Source organism: Opisthorchis viverrini (genome assembly GCF_000715545.1).
Source record: "Opisthorchis viverrini unplaced genomic scaffold opera_v5_1, whole genome shotgun sequence".
NCBI lineage: Eukaryota > Metazoa > Platyhelminthes > Trematoda > Opisthorchiida > Opisthorchiidae > Opisthorchis > Opisthorchis viverrini.
Window position 1 is genome coordinate 3,471,284 of NW_008751657.1, and position 17,279 is coordinate 3,488,562.

Consider the following 17,279-nt stretch of genomic DNA (forward strand, 5'->3'; position numbering starts at 1 on the left):
CGCAGTACCCGAGTTTCCGTCAACCCTATGTTCTACTTGAACCCAAATTGTACTGATTTGTACACCATTTGCATATCACTTTAGTTTCGACAGAAGACTCGAACCCAACCCAGCTGAATCAAAGAGTTTTCAGCAACCTTATGAGTAGTTTCCTTTATGAAAATCTCCTTATTTCTTGTTCTTCTAAAAAGTGCAACTATGAGTAGTTTCCTTTATGAAAATCTCTTTATTTCTTGTTCTTCTAATGAAAAAAGTGCAACATAAATATATCCGGCCTGTAGCTCACTTTCGAATTTTTCATCTCTAGGTCTGGTTCCAGAATCGACGGATGAAGGAAAAACGTCAATCGCTCATGCTCCCAACCCTGGCCGGTAGGTAATTTCTCATTTATGGATATGAAAGTGAATCCCGTCTGTTGTTTTGGACGTGACTAAATTGTGGTCAGGTTGACCGTCTTCAGAAATCCCCGAGTAATGCACGCTTTCATACAACACTAAAAATCAGCAACACTGACTCCTGTTTTCATTTTCTTTCCGTTCCACCATGCGGCCTTCGTCTGAACTCAGAGTTACTGGGTCACAAAGCAGAATGCTATATACCTCTTTGACCCATTTTTTTCCGCGGCGAAATTGTCTCTTTAGTCAACTATTTATGTCTGGCAAACTTGACATTATTATGTGTAGCCTTAACATCCGTTCCTTACCTGAGAAAATAATGGTTTTGGATTCCGGAGTTTGAGACTAATATGCTTTCTTTGTGCTTGATTTCCTGCCATATGTTTATGACTTGTCGAAAGTTTCTTGGAATGGAAGACATAAAATAGTTTTACTTTGCATCGTTAACATCTACAGGACAGCCTTCGTGAATGCTTCTCATCCCGCAATGATCACTGCCGGAAACACTGAAAAGCTTGCTCGTGACACCCATATTAGCGGGTTACGCTGAGACAAACGTTTTAAGTATCCTGCGTGTTTTTCAAAAAGCAGGAAGTTACACAGTTTGCTAGACTATTAGCTAGTAACAACTTTTCCCGGGGTTCAAGAGACTGAATGAATTTGTGCTGTTTATCGCCTTTTCAAAAACGCATAACCATGAATTGTAGCACTTTTCGGACAAAGAATAACCATCCCAGGACGGTGGCATTACAAATCGCGCACACGCAAATGGTCTGCACAAACATTCACTACCAAGTGGGTTCTTTTCCGAGTTAAACTACACGAACAAAACTGTTTTGTTACATTCAGGATTAAGATGATTGTATTCATAAGTTGGTCATTATGTGAGGCACAGATATCTTTATGAGTCACACATCCTCCTGAGAAGACCTTCCCGTTTTTACTAATGCTCTATCATTTATGACCTCAGAAACAAACAAGCACAGCAATGTCTGTGTGCACATTGTTTTGTTAAAGTAGCCACCCATAGTAAGCATTCCAAAGGAGTATAGTGATATGAAAGTCAAGTGCCAGACGCCTTGGAATTCAACTGTTCTGTGTATGCAGATGAAAAATGTGATTGCCGGTAAACCACTCCACTAGATTAGCCACACGAAGGTCAACGAAGGTGGTCTACTCTAACTGAGGTGCTATCTATAAAACATCAGTCCTAAAAAAGTAGAATTCCCTAAGCTTCTGTAATGACGACTTGAAAGCTGTTTCACACAATATGACCTGGAACATGACAGCTTTTCACAAAGTTTAACTATCACTGTTCTTGTAAATAAGAAAAGTTTGGAATCGACTGAGAAGTCATCGTTTCAGAAGGGCTTGTCAAACTATCATTAGTTTACCGAACCCTTCTGAAACATCACTGTTCAACTCATATGTTCGTTGAAAATTCGTCGACCGCCCATGAACGGTTTCGCCCTTCTTAGGGCTCATCAGGTAGGCGTAGTCCCCGAGTTTCCGTCAACCTTATGTTCTACTTGAAACCAAATTGCACGAGATTAGCGAAATACACTCACTCAGTTAGAGTCGAATTTGACGTGAACTCTTGTTCATCAGTTGGTTTCTAGAACTCCGGGAAACAGTTGCAAGTTTCTTGCTTTAGCATCCGATATTTTACGCAAAATGTAGAAATTCAGAAAAGCTGTCATTTTTGACATTTGCCCGTAAATGGAAGCAATTAATGTCGCCTGCCAGATGTCGAATCAGTGTTATGGACACTCACACGAATGACTAATTTGCTTTCGCATGCGGAATCGGCCTTTTTCGCAGAGCAATGTTTGCTATTCATTGCTACCCTTATTGCGAACCAGCAATCAGGGTTTGTCATGGGAGAAGCAAAAGTGACGGACGGCAGTGAGGCAGGTGGTGGCTTAAAGAATTCGATATTAGTGACCAAACGATCTTCTGACCAGAGTTCGCAGCTTTGGATTTAATTGAGCAAAGTCACACTGAATGTATTGAGTGAGTAGAATACCATTCTCGCCAAAGTATTTTTTTTACTGTTATCGCAATTATCCTCGTCTATGTAATACTAAACTCTATGACAAGTGCTAGTAACTGGTTTGTCCTTCATGAAGGATGATCATCCATTAACATAACTTATCTGACAGGTTATCTTTATCCAAGGAAAGAGGCACCACTGGCGATCCTGCCAGCAAATATTTCTGATTTTCAGTGTGCCAGATTTAGACTACTTCGTTTAGCCTCATCAGAAAATGACCTGCTCAGTTATCCTGAATAGACAGTTCAGTTCCAATAGGAGATTTTTCATTGGTCTAGGGGCATTTTTCGGATAGCCAGTTATTGCTCATGGTTACCTCCAACATTGTCTTGTGGCGTAATGGGCTTTCGAACACCACTCTTCTCTTTTCCGGGTCATCTGAAACTGTTTCTTTGCCTTAGTTCTTCCCAAAAAGAATGTAGCTATCTGCTTTTAAAGTTGTCGATTCCACTTACCAATGAAATGCATCACGGTGCAAGCTTTCATCATTTACCTATATCTGTCGGCCACACAACTATCCAAAGTAATATAGACCGTTACCAAAGTGTTCCTTAAGCAGTTTCTCTTGGCATCACTTGATCTAATCAATACAGCCAAGAATAGGCGTATACTGGACACCAGCACTTCGATTTACCTCGTCCTCTGTACACCATGACAATGAATCCGGAGAGTTACTTAGTTAATAGTGGATGGAACGAATTCTCCTTTATAGTGACCTAATGGAGATGAGCCGCTTTTGTCCGAGCGGTTAAGACTTCATACGTGTAGCCGGGATCTAGTGAGGATGAGACCCTCAGGTGTGTCATGAGATACGTACTGTTTGATGATTTCTAATAGGGATAAACTAGCTGTAGAGTGCTTCAGCATAGATCGACTTTACTTACGGGATGAAATCTGTACGAAAATTCCCAAACCTCACACTACCAATACACTGATTTGTAGCCTATTCTGTTATCATTTACAATCGAAGGTTAGACGAACAAGCATCCATTTGGATGTTAAGATTTGACAGAGTTTTCCGGTCTCTTGCATAATTCATCATTTTAAGAATTTGCCGTGTACATTTTAAACCCAAAAGCAGTCAACGCTTAGGAGAGACAGGGGAAATTCAAGATCTGTTGATTCGTATATTTCGTCCGATGGTAATCGTACCTTCTTGTTTGACCGGATTCTTGGATTTAGCTGTCATTTTTCATCTTTGTATTTGCTTGATGTAATGAAGATATTTATTAAAAAAACTAATAGTGGCAAATATTTGTGCATATCACTTTTAGATCCCCACCTGAATGTAAAACGGACATTGTGCCGGTTGCATTTTTGCCACACGGCGGTGCCACATGATATCGTCTGAACCACAGCAGACAGTCTAATTAAAACCCTGTCGCTGTGTTTCCGTAGTTCAACATTAGTTATGCTAACCATTCGTTATTGGTACTGATACAATGAATAGTACTCATTGCTTGTCGTCACCTCTTCTCATATTATTTGCATTTCAGGCAAAGACCCATATCTCCGGGAAACCCTACTTCGCGTGACGCAAATGTACTATGCAACGCGATATGGAGTTCCGACCGACAATTCAAGTTCACCTGGGCCAGAAGGAATGCACACAACCAATTCTAGGTCACCCGAACCGAACTCCTATTTCACAGAAAATAAACCTACAAATATCCATACATCCAGTGACCTTTCAAACGGGGAGATCATTCAGCAACTGACTTCGGTGGTGGGCCGCACAAAGGCTGAAACCGAGAAAGCTACTGCAAATCATGCGGCAAAAAGTAGCACTGTAGTTTGGTGCAAGCTATCGGAACAGACTTCTTCTAGTTCATCGTTGACTCCACTCAGATCAAATCAACTTATACGCGAAAACAAGAGTGAGAACCTGGAGGCAAGCCATGATCACGCTCTTCAAAAGACCGAACACTTACTGAATAGGTTTTATTCATTGCCGACACCTGCTGCGAAGGAAGAAGCTCATACAACTACTGCACCCTTAAGGAGCATGGCCAAATATTTTTGTGGGCCCCGATGGACGGATCAGTATTCACCAGTCCATATCTTTTCCCCTACCAACAGACAGTCCCGCACAGATGAGAATGCTTCACATTTGAATTCATTGTCCACGGAATCTGCATCGGACCGGGGTGTACCACCTCTTCATAACAGTGTTCACTCAAAAATTATGGACTCAGCCCCCGAAGATCGGTGTACTTGACGGAATGTCACTGAGACGAACCTACCAGATAAATAAAATTTGATTCCAAATCTTGATTGATGTTTATCCTTGAATCAAGCCACACAAATCTGAATTCAGTTAGCCGTGGTCGCAGTAACATAAGCTTACATTTGCTTCTATTTTGTAGCTTTGGTTGGGGCGATGCGCAGTGACGTTGGATAGGATAACATCCCATTGAAGTGAAGGCTTCATAAAATAATTCATCGCATAGTTACTGATCCCAGGTTGTTGATTGGCCAGATCCTTGCTAGTGAACAAAGCAAACTAAACCTATTCGGAATTGATGGAGGTAGAACTAACAATACCAAACAGGTTAAAAGTGAAAGCCAAGACATGTGATGTCATTTTAAATTGGCAGTTTCTAACTAAACCATTTATCGCATTACTCAATGACATTTTACGAACCTGAATATTTTCCCTTATGTGCAGGGTAATATAAGGGGAATTCTCTTAGCCGATGGACCAACAGTACAAAGTTCACTGACTAAAATCTGTTATTGGCTGCGTCAACAAAAGTAAGCGAAAATATAATGTAAAAATCACATAAACAAAAACTCGTGAACATTTGTGGTTATGGTCCACTACGTGTTTTCACTTGCTTTTTCTCATATATTAGACGCGCGGTTGATCTACACTTAAAGGTAAGAAGCACACGTCGGACTTTATTTTCTGCCTTGACTGATTTGCAAATGGGGTTGTTCACTGAGTACTACTCCACAATCTGAGGAGTGCCAACCGCTAGGATCGCCAAACCTGGCGTTGTCCCCCATAAAGATGAGTTGAGGTTAGAGAATGAGGACCTTGATAGCTCAAAATACATCCTTAAATTTGTAAATGTGTGGATGGATGTGTCGGCGTTCTGTTTCTTTTCACGATAGATTACTACTCTCTGGCTGGTTAAGTAGACGAACCGTTATACCAGTACCTCGGATATTACAACGTTGATCTTAATAGCCGGGTGTACTTTGTTCAGAGAAGTGTCCAAATTTCCACTCTATACGTAAAAAGTAAAGCAAGTTTTGAGGGTGCAGTATGCTTGTCGCACAAACCACGACAGACTGCATTCATGCTCATTGACAGTTTAGAACACTTGCCAGATTATGTCCTCTCTATCGAGCAAAAAGACCTCAGTAATTTCCACCAATTACTGGCTATTTTGTCGATTGCCCGGGCGGTGTGATTTGTTTCACAAGCCACACCTTTTGCCCGGAACTGTTACTCTTGGAGATTAACAGTGGCATACATTTTCCTCCGGCTTCTCTGTAACAATGGGTAAGATGGGGCAAAGCCTCACTTCTTGATTTACTTTCACCTGCACTCTTCGCAACACCTAAAACTGTAGTTTTAACGAGACTGCCCCTTCAAAATGTCTAACCACCGAAATGTCTTCCAAGAATTACTTTCCTGCAGACATGGTTCCATCTTTCCATGATAAATTGACTGTCTGGGACAAACTGACTAGTTATGCTCGTCAGGTTAAGTGGACTGAAGAAATGTCACTTCGCACTCAGCTAATAGCGACCCGTATCTAACCAACACACTTTCAGAATCGCTATGATAGAAAACTTTTCTGATAAGGTTGCCTGATTACAAGTGATTGGCTGGGTCACTGGATTCGTCGGCCGTTCGAAAACCCATATTATTAAACATGTCCTAACCCTCTGACATGCACTGGTCTCGGTAACATACGGCAACCAACAACAACAACTAAAAGTGACAATCTCCTGAAGTTTAGACGGATCTGGTAAATCTATGATAACGATCATAACGACGACAGATATCAAAACTTTCCTTGATGGCAGAGCTCACCTGCGCAGACAGAATTTTCGCACCATATTAACTATCGGCTTTCGGATTTCATTTTATAATGTTTTCTGTTTCCCGGCAATGGTACCTACAGGCTTTTACTGTGAACAAGGTAATTTTTCTTATCCGGGAATCTTACCATTGAAGGTGTTTCTTCTCTATGGAGAAACTCTTTCTTATTCCGGGTTTTCATACATGGTGTCAAAACTGCGTTGCAAAGCAGACGTAGTACCAAGAGTAAACTCCCTTTCACTGTTTAGTCGGTTTGTGTTTTCTAAACATTACAATTATATTACACCAGTTTTTACGTGAAATTCATGGCCCTAGCAGACGCACCTGCGCTTGACTTGAGTGAACGTATACAGGACGGTATGTACAGTGAAGTTCAGAGTGGGCAACAGGACCGGATGTTTATTCTAGAGTGTTTCAAAACAAAATCCAATTCGCATGAGTACGAATAGCACTGAGAACGGTGTGGTTTATCACACAGGTCGCATCAGTTCGCTAATCAATGTCAGTCCACATTCTATGTGCATATATTCCAATGTTTTGCCCTGTCGATGTATTGACGATCAACCACTCCCTCACTCCCAACCCCCGAATGGCGCCGTGGATCACTGTTACAACAAGAGCGATAGTAGCGTGTATCAATAAGAATCACTCGATTTTGGAATAGAGAATATCCACACGTAAAAGCAGTCTGAGAACGAAAACATCATTTCAAGGAGGACCGTTCACAGTATTGTCAAAAAGTCCTCATTTTCACAACATTATAAGATGTGCGTGCTTTTATCTGCTAAATATTGTCGTACACACGCATGAGGTCAGAACGCGTGACGAAAAATGAAAATGCAGATACTCGATGATGTTCAGGACAGGTGAATAACTGCTGTTGGCAACCGCTTCTGCATGATCGCCTTCCATATCACGACGCGGTGTCCAATCTAGGCTCAGCTTGGTCGAATAGCAGCACACACCGATACAATCAACTTTTTATTGTTATAAATAGTACTGTTATTAGTTCCGTGCCGTCAGTCATCTGAATCGATGTTGCACGAGTCACAGATTCGTGTGCTGCGCATCCTACAGCCATTTTACGACGGCCTAATCATCTGATACTTCTTAGACGTGATTACATAACATCAACCGTGCTAAGCGAAGTTTGATGTTTCAACTTTACCTAATGACAAATGGGTTCACGATACACTGTCCGGGGTCTGATGTGGATGTTGACCATACACAATGCTTCATTCATATTGGATATCACCGATTTAACATAACCAACTGCTGATCAAAGCCGCTTGGATCCGTGAACACAGAAGTCGCCATTTTGATGGTTTCTTGCATTATATCTAATGCCATAGGAAATCCAAGCAGCCGGCTGTCCAATAGGTCAACGGTCGTCCCTAACGTTGCTGAGTCGTCCTTCGTCGGAAAGATGTATATCGCTTTGACTGATTCGGATATGTGGCGATAACGTGCTAAAAACACTGTGTGCATCACACTCCTCAAGCTGTATTATGTATGACTTATGACGTGTACTGAAGCCTAGTACATGTAGTAATGTTAATTGTGACAGGACACCCCTCAAGTCCGGCTAAATCCGTAGGAAAAACGCGCCTTTCCTATGTTTGCCCTCCCACAGATAAATGAATAGATAGAAACAGCCACAGATTATCAGGGTTTGGCGTGAGTTGCTCGTCCGAGAGTTGCTAGTGTGCAAACAGAAAGGACAATCCTACACAGATTTTCAAGATGTCCGGCCAAGAACATGATTTTGATTGACTATGTTAGAAAAAGTTTTGCATCGCGGGTGGGAAACGGTCGCCGAAACAGTCTTTGTTTTAGCATGAATAAACAAGTCATAAGCCCGAGTAAACAGGTCGGCGGACAGGTGAATCGAAATATCTCAGATCCAGAAGCGCAATCGATGCAGTCATCTTGCGCAGTGAGCCCACAAGAACGCTATCCTGCTGTTCCAAAGCAAGGTCGGACAACTTACAAAGAGAGCCGTCACGTGTGAACAAATGTCGGTGGACCACCCATCCATGGTATCTAAAGAGGGAATAGCGTGATGTTTGCGAGAAAAGATCATGAATAAGCATTCAGGTCGTCCGCAGAATCGAAAAAACTTATCACAACAGATTATCGGGTTGAATTACTCCCACTTTTGTTGAAGTTCGACTCATTTAAAAGCTTGTCAGATATGACAGCAGTCCACCTTCTTGGCTTCTTACTAAAAACTGTCATTTTGTGGTAGAAAAATATTGTTTACCTTTACACTGACCACCACTGTGAATAAATTCCTAGAAATGTGCAAAAAGTTCCAAGGAAGTTTCACTCCTTTGTGTGCATTGCAACGCAAACCAGCCACCAGTTGATCCAGTCTGGTGGGGACAGTCAGATGAAACATGGATTTTTCTATACTAAATGTGATGGCTGACATGTTGGATATGGTGAATGGAAATTTCCCATTCGGTTCAGAGAAGATCGGTAAATCCCACCGATTGTTTATCAAACGATTGTTTATCTGAAACGATGATTACCTAATAGGTCGCAAGTATTTTCCATGTGATTGGAAATGCCCGATATTCCGACCAATACAATAGAACGAGTGACTGGCGTGAGAACATTTTCAATGCTGTTAGCCAAAGACCAGCCAGTTAATTGACATGTGTACACTGGTGTTAGAGCTGTGTTTTTACCACTATGTGTGCCCACGTTTTAGACTGCCTTGTAACGTCACGTAGTGCCCGCGTTGCCTTGGTAAGATGAACTGGGCCCGACCAAATGCCAGATAACTCATAATTATCAGGCGTGTTAACGCAAGAAGCTGCCGTGCGAGTAAACACTTATCAGACAAGATGCCTCTACGCAAACACGTTCAAATTTTCCTCCAAGATATGTATGTTATCCCCTATGACCCAATAGACCTATGCTAATGCATAGAGTGTGATAGCTGATTTATGCTCAGTTTGTTTATTTTACCGATGTTTCTTGATAAAGGCTACTTGCTGCTCCAAACGCCGAACAGTCTTCCTCAACATCAACACTGTACATGGACCGAAAATCAACAGCGCATAAAATGTTCGAATTCCGTAAAATCCCGTTCTGGACGATCTATCAAAACCAAATGGACTGGTAACCCTCCTTGATGGAAAGACACAGGACGACGAGACGCCGATAATTCCCCAGAGGACAGTGAATCGGAGGGTTCAGCAACTCATTGATGAAAAGCTTCATGCTATTACAACCAAATTTCTGCTGTAGGAGGTCACCGGATACTTTGACGATGTTTTCTTGAATACTGAGCTCTCCCCTTACAAAATGTAGACATCCGTCTTTTTGGAATGCAGAAAGCTCATGAGATATGAGAATATTTCTATTTGAAATGAGAGATTGATTTGCTCTATTTTTGGTGATCCAGCTTACAAGTGGATTTGGCCTCTTTGTGAAAGCGGTATCATCACAAGCATCATGCTGCGTTAATTCTTAGTGATATCTGCAAAACATTTGACAGTCTGACAGGAGAGTTTTTCGTTGCGCTTGACGACTATATGGCAGACGTTTTGTCAGCAGTCGGGTTGACGTCATCGTGGTCTATTTGATAGCGACGCGTCGGAGTTTAGAGCGCGGTCGTCCTGCGAACGTACACATATCAGCCAATGCAGAATGATGCAGATAAAGGAAAATATCCACCCCCGGATATGCCGATGGCGATAGACAATGGTCTTGGCAGTTCTCCTGTTCATACTGGCACTTTATTTTCTTGACGTACTTGGTCTTTGTTGCCTTCCAAATGATTTGCCTGTATTACCTGATGCTCTACGCTGTCTTCTTGCGCGTCGAAACTCGTTTTCATTGCAGGCTGCCCATCACTTATATACCATTTGCAATAGCAAATGGTGCATTGTTATGGTAGATTTGATTGCAAACGAAAGTGATCGTTCCATTTGTCGTTCGCAGCAGTAAAGGACAATCACGATAATGTAAGAAGGGAAGAGGAACTCGACTTTGATTTCGAGTTCTTGCAAAAGTCAGTTCCGCAACTATGGGGGCTGCCTGATCTGTAATTTTATGAAAGGACGGGCACGGCAGAGGTAAGCAGCTATGGGTGAATCAACACGCCACACGTTTCTGCCGTTTACATTCATTCTCGAACACTTATTGGCTTGCTAACGCCTCTTCTAGCCTGAAACTGTTTCAACCAGCCATTTGACAACTACTATAGCAGGCCATAAAATTTGCCTGTGGACCTCACAAGTACCGAGGCTATCCATTCTTGTGGTATCGATTCCGGAAACTAGAGACGGACCGGCTAATCACGAACAAGCTCTGATGTAATGTGATCCATCAGCTAAGTCACGTATACTGATGTCACAACAAGTCAGCAAAGTTCTTCATGAAACGTCAACATGTCCTGACATTTCTAACCTGGAAATAGTCCAGTAAATGTGCACGTGACAAATGCTCTGATTATAGGATAACGTGATAAAAACTATTGGTCTGCAGAGTCCGTCTACGGATTAAATGAAATAAGATAATTGATACGAAACAGGGGGCTCGCTGAGGAAAGCTGTTGTGTCATCAGATGGTTTTCGTTGTGGAGTTTTCATGTCTTGGGGAAAATCATCTTGATCGGAAAATGGTTGTTACTAGAGAATGAACAGTATATATGCGAATTCGGAGAGGACTAACACCAAAAGGCACCAGGAGACGCAACACATATTGATTGGGAACTGACAGTGTACGATTTTAATTGCTGGAATGATTCTTTATTTCACATTTTCTCTGAAAGCTCTGCAATCACAACTAAAATCAATGACCCTAATATGAATAAGTATCTTTGCTGTACCAATAACCATGATACATGACTGCGATGCTCTCGTCGTCTTCTATTATGGCATAACTCAACCTTTGGCCAAATCCCTATAACGGACGGATGGACTTATCTACAGGCCGAAAGGTTTACTAACGATTTTTGAAGAAACCCTAAACAGAGACACCTTGTTATTTATTTGATTTTGTAAGGCATAGTATACATTTAATTTTATAAAATACATTACATATTTTTGTCTTATAATTCGGTTTTTTACAGATGTGTCGCGTGTAACGATGCACTATATTGCTCATTAAGGTCCCCAAACCATCCCTGTTTTTTCTTCAGACTGAATGAAGACTGTCACGATTTAACCAGTTATATCACTCAATTTCTACTTAAGTTTGCGGGGACTTTCTCCTGGAGAAGGATGAATCGGTCCCAAGGATATCTTAGATCGCCGCGGCCCATGCTGAATGGTGAGCACCAAGACCCACGCACAATGTTATCCACTGTTTGACCCCGTACAGCACCTGCAGACCAAGAGGTTCATTGGTAGCCTTTATTTGGTCGGATTTTCGATTATCGGACAGGTCTATCGGCTCGGTCGAAGTTACATGCAGACACAGTCTATCACGGCAATGTAATGATTGCCACTTGGAAGGTGAGATAATGGCAAATTTGGTCTGCATCTTGATAAATGGAAAAACAACCAACCATAGATTTACGCGATTCTGCGTGAACTTATACTCTCCCCCCCCTGAGTCCATTGTCAAAATTTTTTCATCACTGCTCTCCATCCCTGAAGGAACAGTGTTATAACGTTTTATTATGGACGCGGACCACGACAGAGTTAAGAAAATAACGCAGTATTTTTGGAAGGGTGCAGAATGAACCTACTATGACACGAGTTACGCCGTTTTATGACAAGGCAGGTTTACCGTTTCTTCTCTTATAGAAGAGACCATATTTCAAACTCAAATAGGTACCGACTGTGGGTATTTACTGCCAATACACCCAAGTAATCACAGCACGCTCAAAATGATTTGGTTGTTCTGGTGGAAATTCCGTCACTTTTATGCGCATGGAAGTGCAATCAATCCGACACACTCGGACAGATTGCTGGTCTATGTAACCTTTAGAAAACCAGTGCTATTTTCATAAAGGAAACTATCCACAAGGTTGCTGAAAGCTCTTTGACAACCCACGACCGGTTTCGCCCTTCTTGGGGCGAAAACCAAATTGATTTGCGAGTGAGTGTACTTTTCGAAAACGGTCCAATTTGGGTTCAAGTAGAACATAAGGTTGACGGAAACTTGGGGACTGTGCCTAATTGATGAGCCCCATGAAGGGCGAAACCGGTCGTGGGCTGTCGAAGCGTTTTCAGCAAACTTGCGAGTAGTTTCTTTTATGAAAATATACTGCGATATCTCGAATATCGTGCCGACTGAATCATGAGGCGGCCTGTGTGCAGCACATTCAGCTGGAGAACATCATAAACGAGAGATTCAATTGAGTCTCTCGTGAAAACCGAATTGAGTTGCAAAGTAGTGTATTTCTCGAGAATTAGTGCTAGTCCAACCAAAACAATAAAGGGGATAACCCACGTTCAAACAGCTCTCAAGTGCTAGTTTAGAAACATAACTGCTGAATCAAGCAACGATTAAAATTAGTCAAACAAACACTCATCCTGCCATCAGTTAAACGACACTGTTCAGCCCTGACAACAAACTGCGGTTTCGTTTTGATCGTAACAAAGTGTAATTACCACCCGGACACATATTCACGGCCTCCCGCGGGAGTAAGCCGCTAATTAACCGCTTTCCGAGTAGCGTTGGTGACTCTGGCAATGGGATGAAGACTGTTGCATTGAGCCTATTGCCTTTGATGACCAGGTGGTGGTGAATTTGTAATTAGACCATGGCTAGTTATCCTCGCAACTCAGGGTGAATTTATGTCCGCGTTCATTTACAATCGTAATAAACCGGTTTGACAGAACTATATTCCCGTGATTGCGACAACGCGGGCGCGCGGAGATGAGCGTTTGGTCCTTCGGCAGTGACATCGAGTGCTGATTGCCACTACCACCCTTTCATTTGTTCGGAAACCACTCCGAGGGGAATAAACACGGGGGTGGGTAGAGAGAAATAAAGAATCGTGGCGATGTTTGATGTCAGGCCAATTATTTCTGATGAAACCGGCTGATAGCAAACCAGTGAGCAAAGCATCCCAATTTCACAAATGGACATCCATCATAAGTCTCAAATCTGTTAACTGTGGCGAGAAACGGGTTATGTGGTTCTCCTTAAACTTTCATACGACACTTCTGTAGTTCTTAGCTGTTTGTCAGAGAGGATCGTCTAATTCGCGCTGTATCAAGTAAATACCTTACCATTTCGTGACTCGAAACGTATGGCTACTTCCTTGTGTTCATCAAGATTTACAAACTCATCATTTGTAAGAGACGCAACAAATATCTGAGCACCAACCAGTCTAGATTCTTAGAGCCGATGCTCAATCATATTGCCAGTTTTTGGCCTTGGTGAAACTCCTCCAGCTGAGGAGTGATGTGGAACCAATCTGATCACGACGGGATGTTAATCATCTCTCATGTACAATTCAGATTCGAAGTATGCAAACAAAAGTTTTGCGAAAAGGAGAATATACGAGTAAAAAGGTTTGCAACGAACTAGACGTTGGCGATCTCTCGCAAAAGCGCACGCTTAAAGGAGTATTACAAACAAGCCCAATAGAGACTATCCAAAGCGCATCGGCTGTTCGTACATCTACATTCCACAGTGCCGTATCCCTGAGTTGTTCCATATCTATCTGGCAAAGGCGCACCAGTGAGATTCAAACGAGCTGTGTACGTTATCAAAGATACCTTCGGTTTTGCGGATTTTTAAGAACATTAAAATCACGAGAAATGAGTTGTCTCTTTGATGTAAAAATATAGTTGCCACTATCCTTATTAACGGGGACAGTTGGAAACTAATTTTGGCCTGTGAGCAACAAATAGACAATTTCCGTTCAGCAGCATATATAAAAAATGAGGTGAAAGCTTCGTACTAGGTATCCCAGTGAGAAACATTTGCGTTTAAAAAGCATCGAAAAATTGCGATACGCGGATTTTCTGTGAATTCTATATTAAGAAGGGCCACAAGAAGTAAAAAAAATCACACAGAATAATGTCCACAGCCAGTTGAACTTAACAGTGGAGACGAAAGAGAATGAGAAAAAAGGTCACTCAAGGTAGCAAGGCAATTCAGTTCGGCGTGGTCCACCGAGTTTTCGTCACCATTACTTCCCGAACTATACGTCAGTGGAGATACACACCCGCTACTTAACTTAGTGGTAAGGGGGGCTCAACTAAATCTTCCGTTTGTACCACTCTCCATTTGATTGGGCTGCACCAAGACCGTTTAATTTTTCGGCTTGAATAGAATTCAAGGGATTGAAGCATTCTTCATGATGAAGCTCTTTGAATGCTCAACACCGGGTTCGCATTCTTTCTTCGGACTAACCATTTAGGGGAGATGTCCCCAACTTTCTCTCACTATTGCTTCCCACTTCAAGAGCAATCTGCATACAATTGAATTTATGCACTCATCATCCAGACAGTGAGAAAAAGCTTTGAAGGATGCCTTATCAGAGCAATGATAAGAACAGACAATGACGTCTGGTTTATATCCGATCAGGAACCTACGTTCAGTATAATTCCACCTAAAAAAGACCCAGATAACATGGTTGCATACACTAGTTTAGTGTACCATTCGACCGTACCTGTTCACTAACACAATGCGAGAATCACCAGGCATCTGCGTTAGAGGCAGCCTGAATAGCGACGTCCAAATTTCACCAGTAATGAACGCCTTTTGGGAAACAGTCAAATTGTGGGTTTTCAGACTTTTTTTAATCCTAGTTTCTGGCGACGTCCAAATTTCACCAGTAATGAACGCCTTTTGGGAAACAGTCAAATTGTGGGTTTTCAGACTTTTTTAATCGCTAGTTTCTGCCTAAAACTGAGAAATTCTGAAGCAGTTTACTCAAATTGAACAATGTGATACTGGTGCAGCAGTCCATTTTTACTCTATGGATTTGAGTAGCATTTACCGTCCAACTCACATACATATCACTCATTTCCCTTTTCAAGTAATAATTTCTATCTGTCTGGGTGAGAGCTAATCGGCTACTCACGGCCAAACGGCTAAGTGTTGAACCACTAGCCGGAAGGTTGCTGATTCGAAACTCTCTGAGTTTCATGAGATGCGCATAGCTGATTGTTCGCAACAACAATGAAAAGCTGGACGGTGCTTCTCGGCTTTTTAGCATAGAGGATGACGCATCCAGTGAATATTTTCCGTCTATGCTGTGTTAACTAACCCTCGTCCTCTTGTAACCACAAGACCGCAACACTGATCGATTTTACTTGATTATCACCATTTGTATTCACTGATTCCAGTAGTCACTCATGACATGACCTAGTGCATCTGTTTTGTTGGTCACGTGAGGAAATTCTGGAATTCCGTCGAGGATTTTGCTCTGTAACTGAACTAAATCCACGCTGAAAGACCGGAAAGCACTGTACAACTGCTTCATCCTTGTTGGGAATCATCATCAATGCACTCCTTACAACTATCTGCCGGGACGCAGCCGAGTCAGGTGTAACTGCTGATCTGTGACTTCTACGTGTAAAACACCTTACACCTCGACAATGACTTTCTTGATTAGACTGAACAACTACCCTCGTTTGTTTACTCACGTTTTACACATCTAATCTTTCATTGTGTTCTACTGTCGGTCTGATGGACCACAGAAAAATGTAGCACAAATTGGCCACCTGTATATTGCCAGTAACATCATACGAGGGGTATTTTATTGCCGATGTATTTGTCGGAAATACAAGCGAGCTACACAAATAACGTAGACATCTTTATATCGCTGCACAAGAGTGCTATCTATCCATGGTGGCAACAAAAATACAACAGTCCAGGGTGGTGAACTTCGTCTCCTGTTCAATTAACCGGTAAAACAAATCTTAACCGAAACGGTCATAATATTTTATAGGAATTTCGGCGGGTGTAGACTGACGGGTATCGGTCATCATTGACAACTGCCTGTACATCTCTAACTTTTTCAAATCATGTCTCGGTGAAACGGTCCCATGCTACAGGGGAATTGTATGATAACCTATGAAACAAATATGTAAAGTATAGATGCATATATTAAAATGTAAATAAATATATAGAATATTAATAACAGAGGGAGTAACCAATCAGACAGTAAGTCTCGCCAATCGCCGATACCATGCTAGACTGGTTGATTGAGTTGCTTTGGTAATTGTTCATGTACTCCATTGTCATACGGCAGCTGAAAGTAATTACATTTAGTCGACTCTCTGGGGGAAGAGAAACACATGGCTTCTCACGGAACCTTCGCGAGCATTACCAAATGATACATGAACCACTAGCTGACTTCCCAGTGTTGCCGACTAGCACGATGCATTAAAACCATCATAATTGAAAGCGATAGAACAGTTATACATGCTAATGCTTAACTATTACCATTTTGACTCAGGAGACCTTCAGCCGCATACTGTAAACCCAAACAGTGTTTCGGAAGGTCGTAAGTTGTGCTAGTAGATGCCTCAAGGAATTCCAGCTCTAATGTGGGCAAGCCTTTCCAACTCGTTCGTCTCAGTAGAATGCGATGAAGCTTTTACAACTAAGAAGTCTGCCTCGTCCAAATTGTGCCACTAAATACGATTGACACAACAAGAGTTAATTCGAGAGGACATTCTACCCGTTCGCACTTTGACGATTCTTTGAAAGAACGTGGTCGGGACCGAGACAATATGCGACCATGTGCGAAGCAAAAAATAATATTGAGCAATCGAAACTTGGAGGTAATATGTCTAGAAATAACCTGTTGGCAGTCTAACCGTCACTCGCGGTTCCAAAGCCACTC

At 42.0% G+C, this 17,279-nt stretch overlaps 1 protein-coding gene across 1 annotated transcript in view; it reads left to right on the plus strand.

The window, feature by feature from the left end:
• T265_12441 (hypothetical protein) overlaps positions 1-4,665 on the plus strand; it is a gene marked incomplete at both ends in the record, with an annotated part of 12,711 nt that extends 8,046 nt beyond the window's left edge. The window contains 2 exons of the mRNA XM_009163857.1: positions 308-371; positions 4,072-4,665. Coding sequence (XP_009162121.1) covers positions 308-371; positions 4,072-4,663 — 656 coding nt within the window. The remainder of the gene's footprint in view (positions 1-307; positions 372-4,071) is intronic.
• Positions 4,666-17,279: the final 12,614 nt, after the last annotated feature.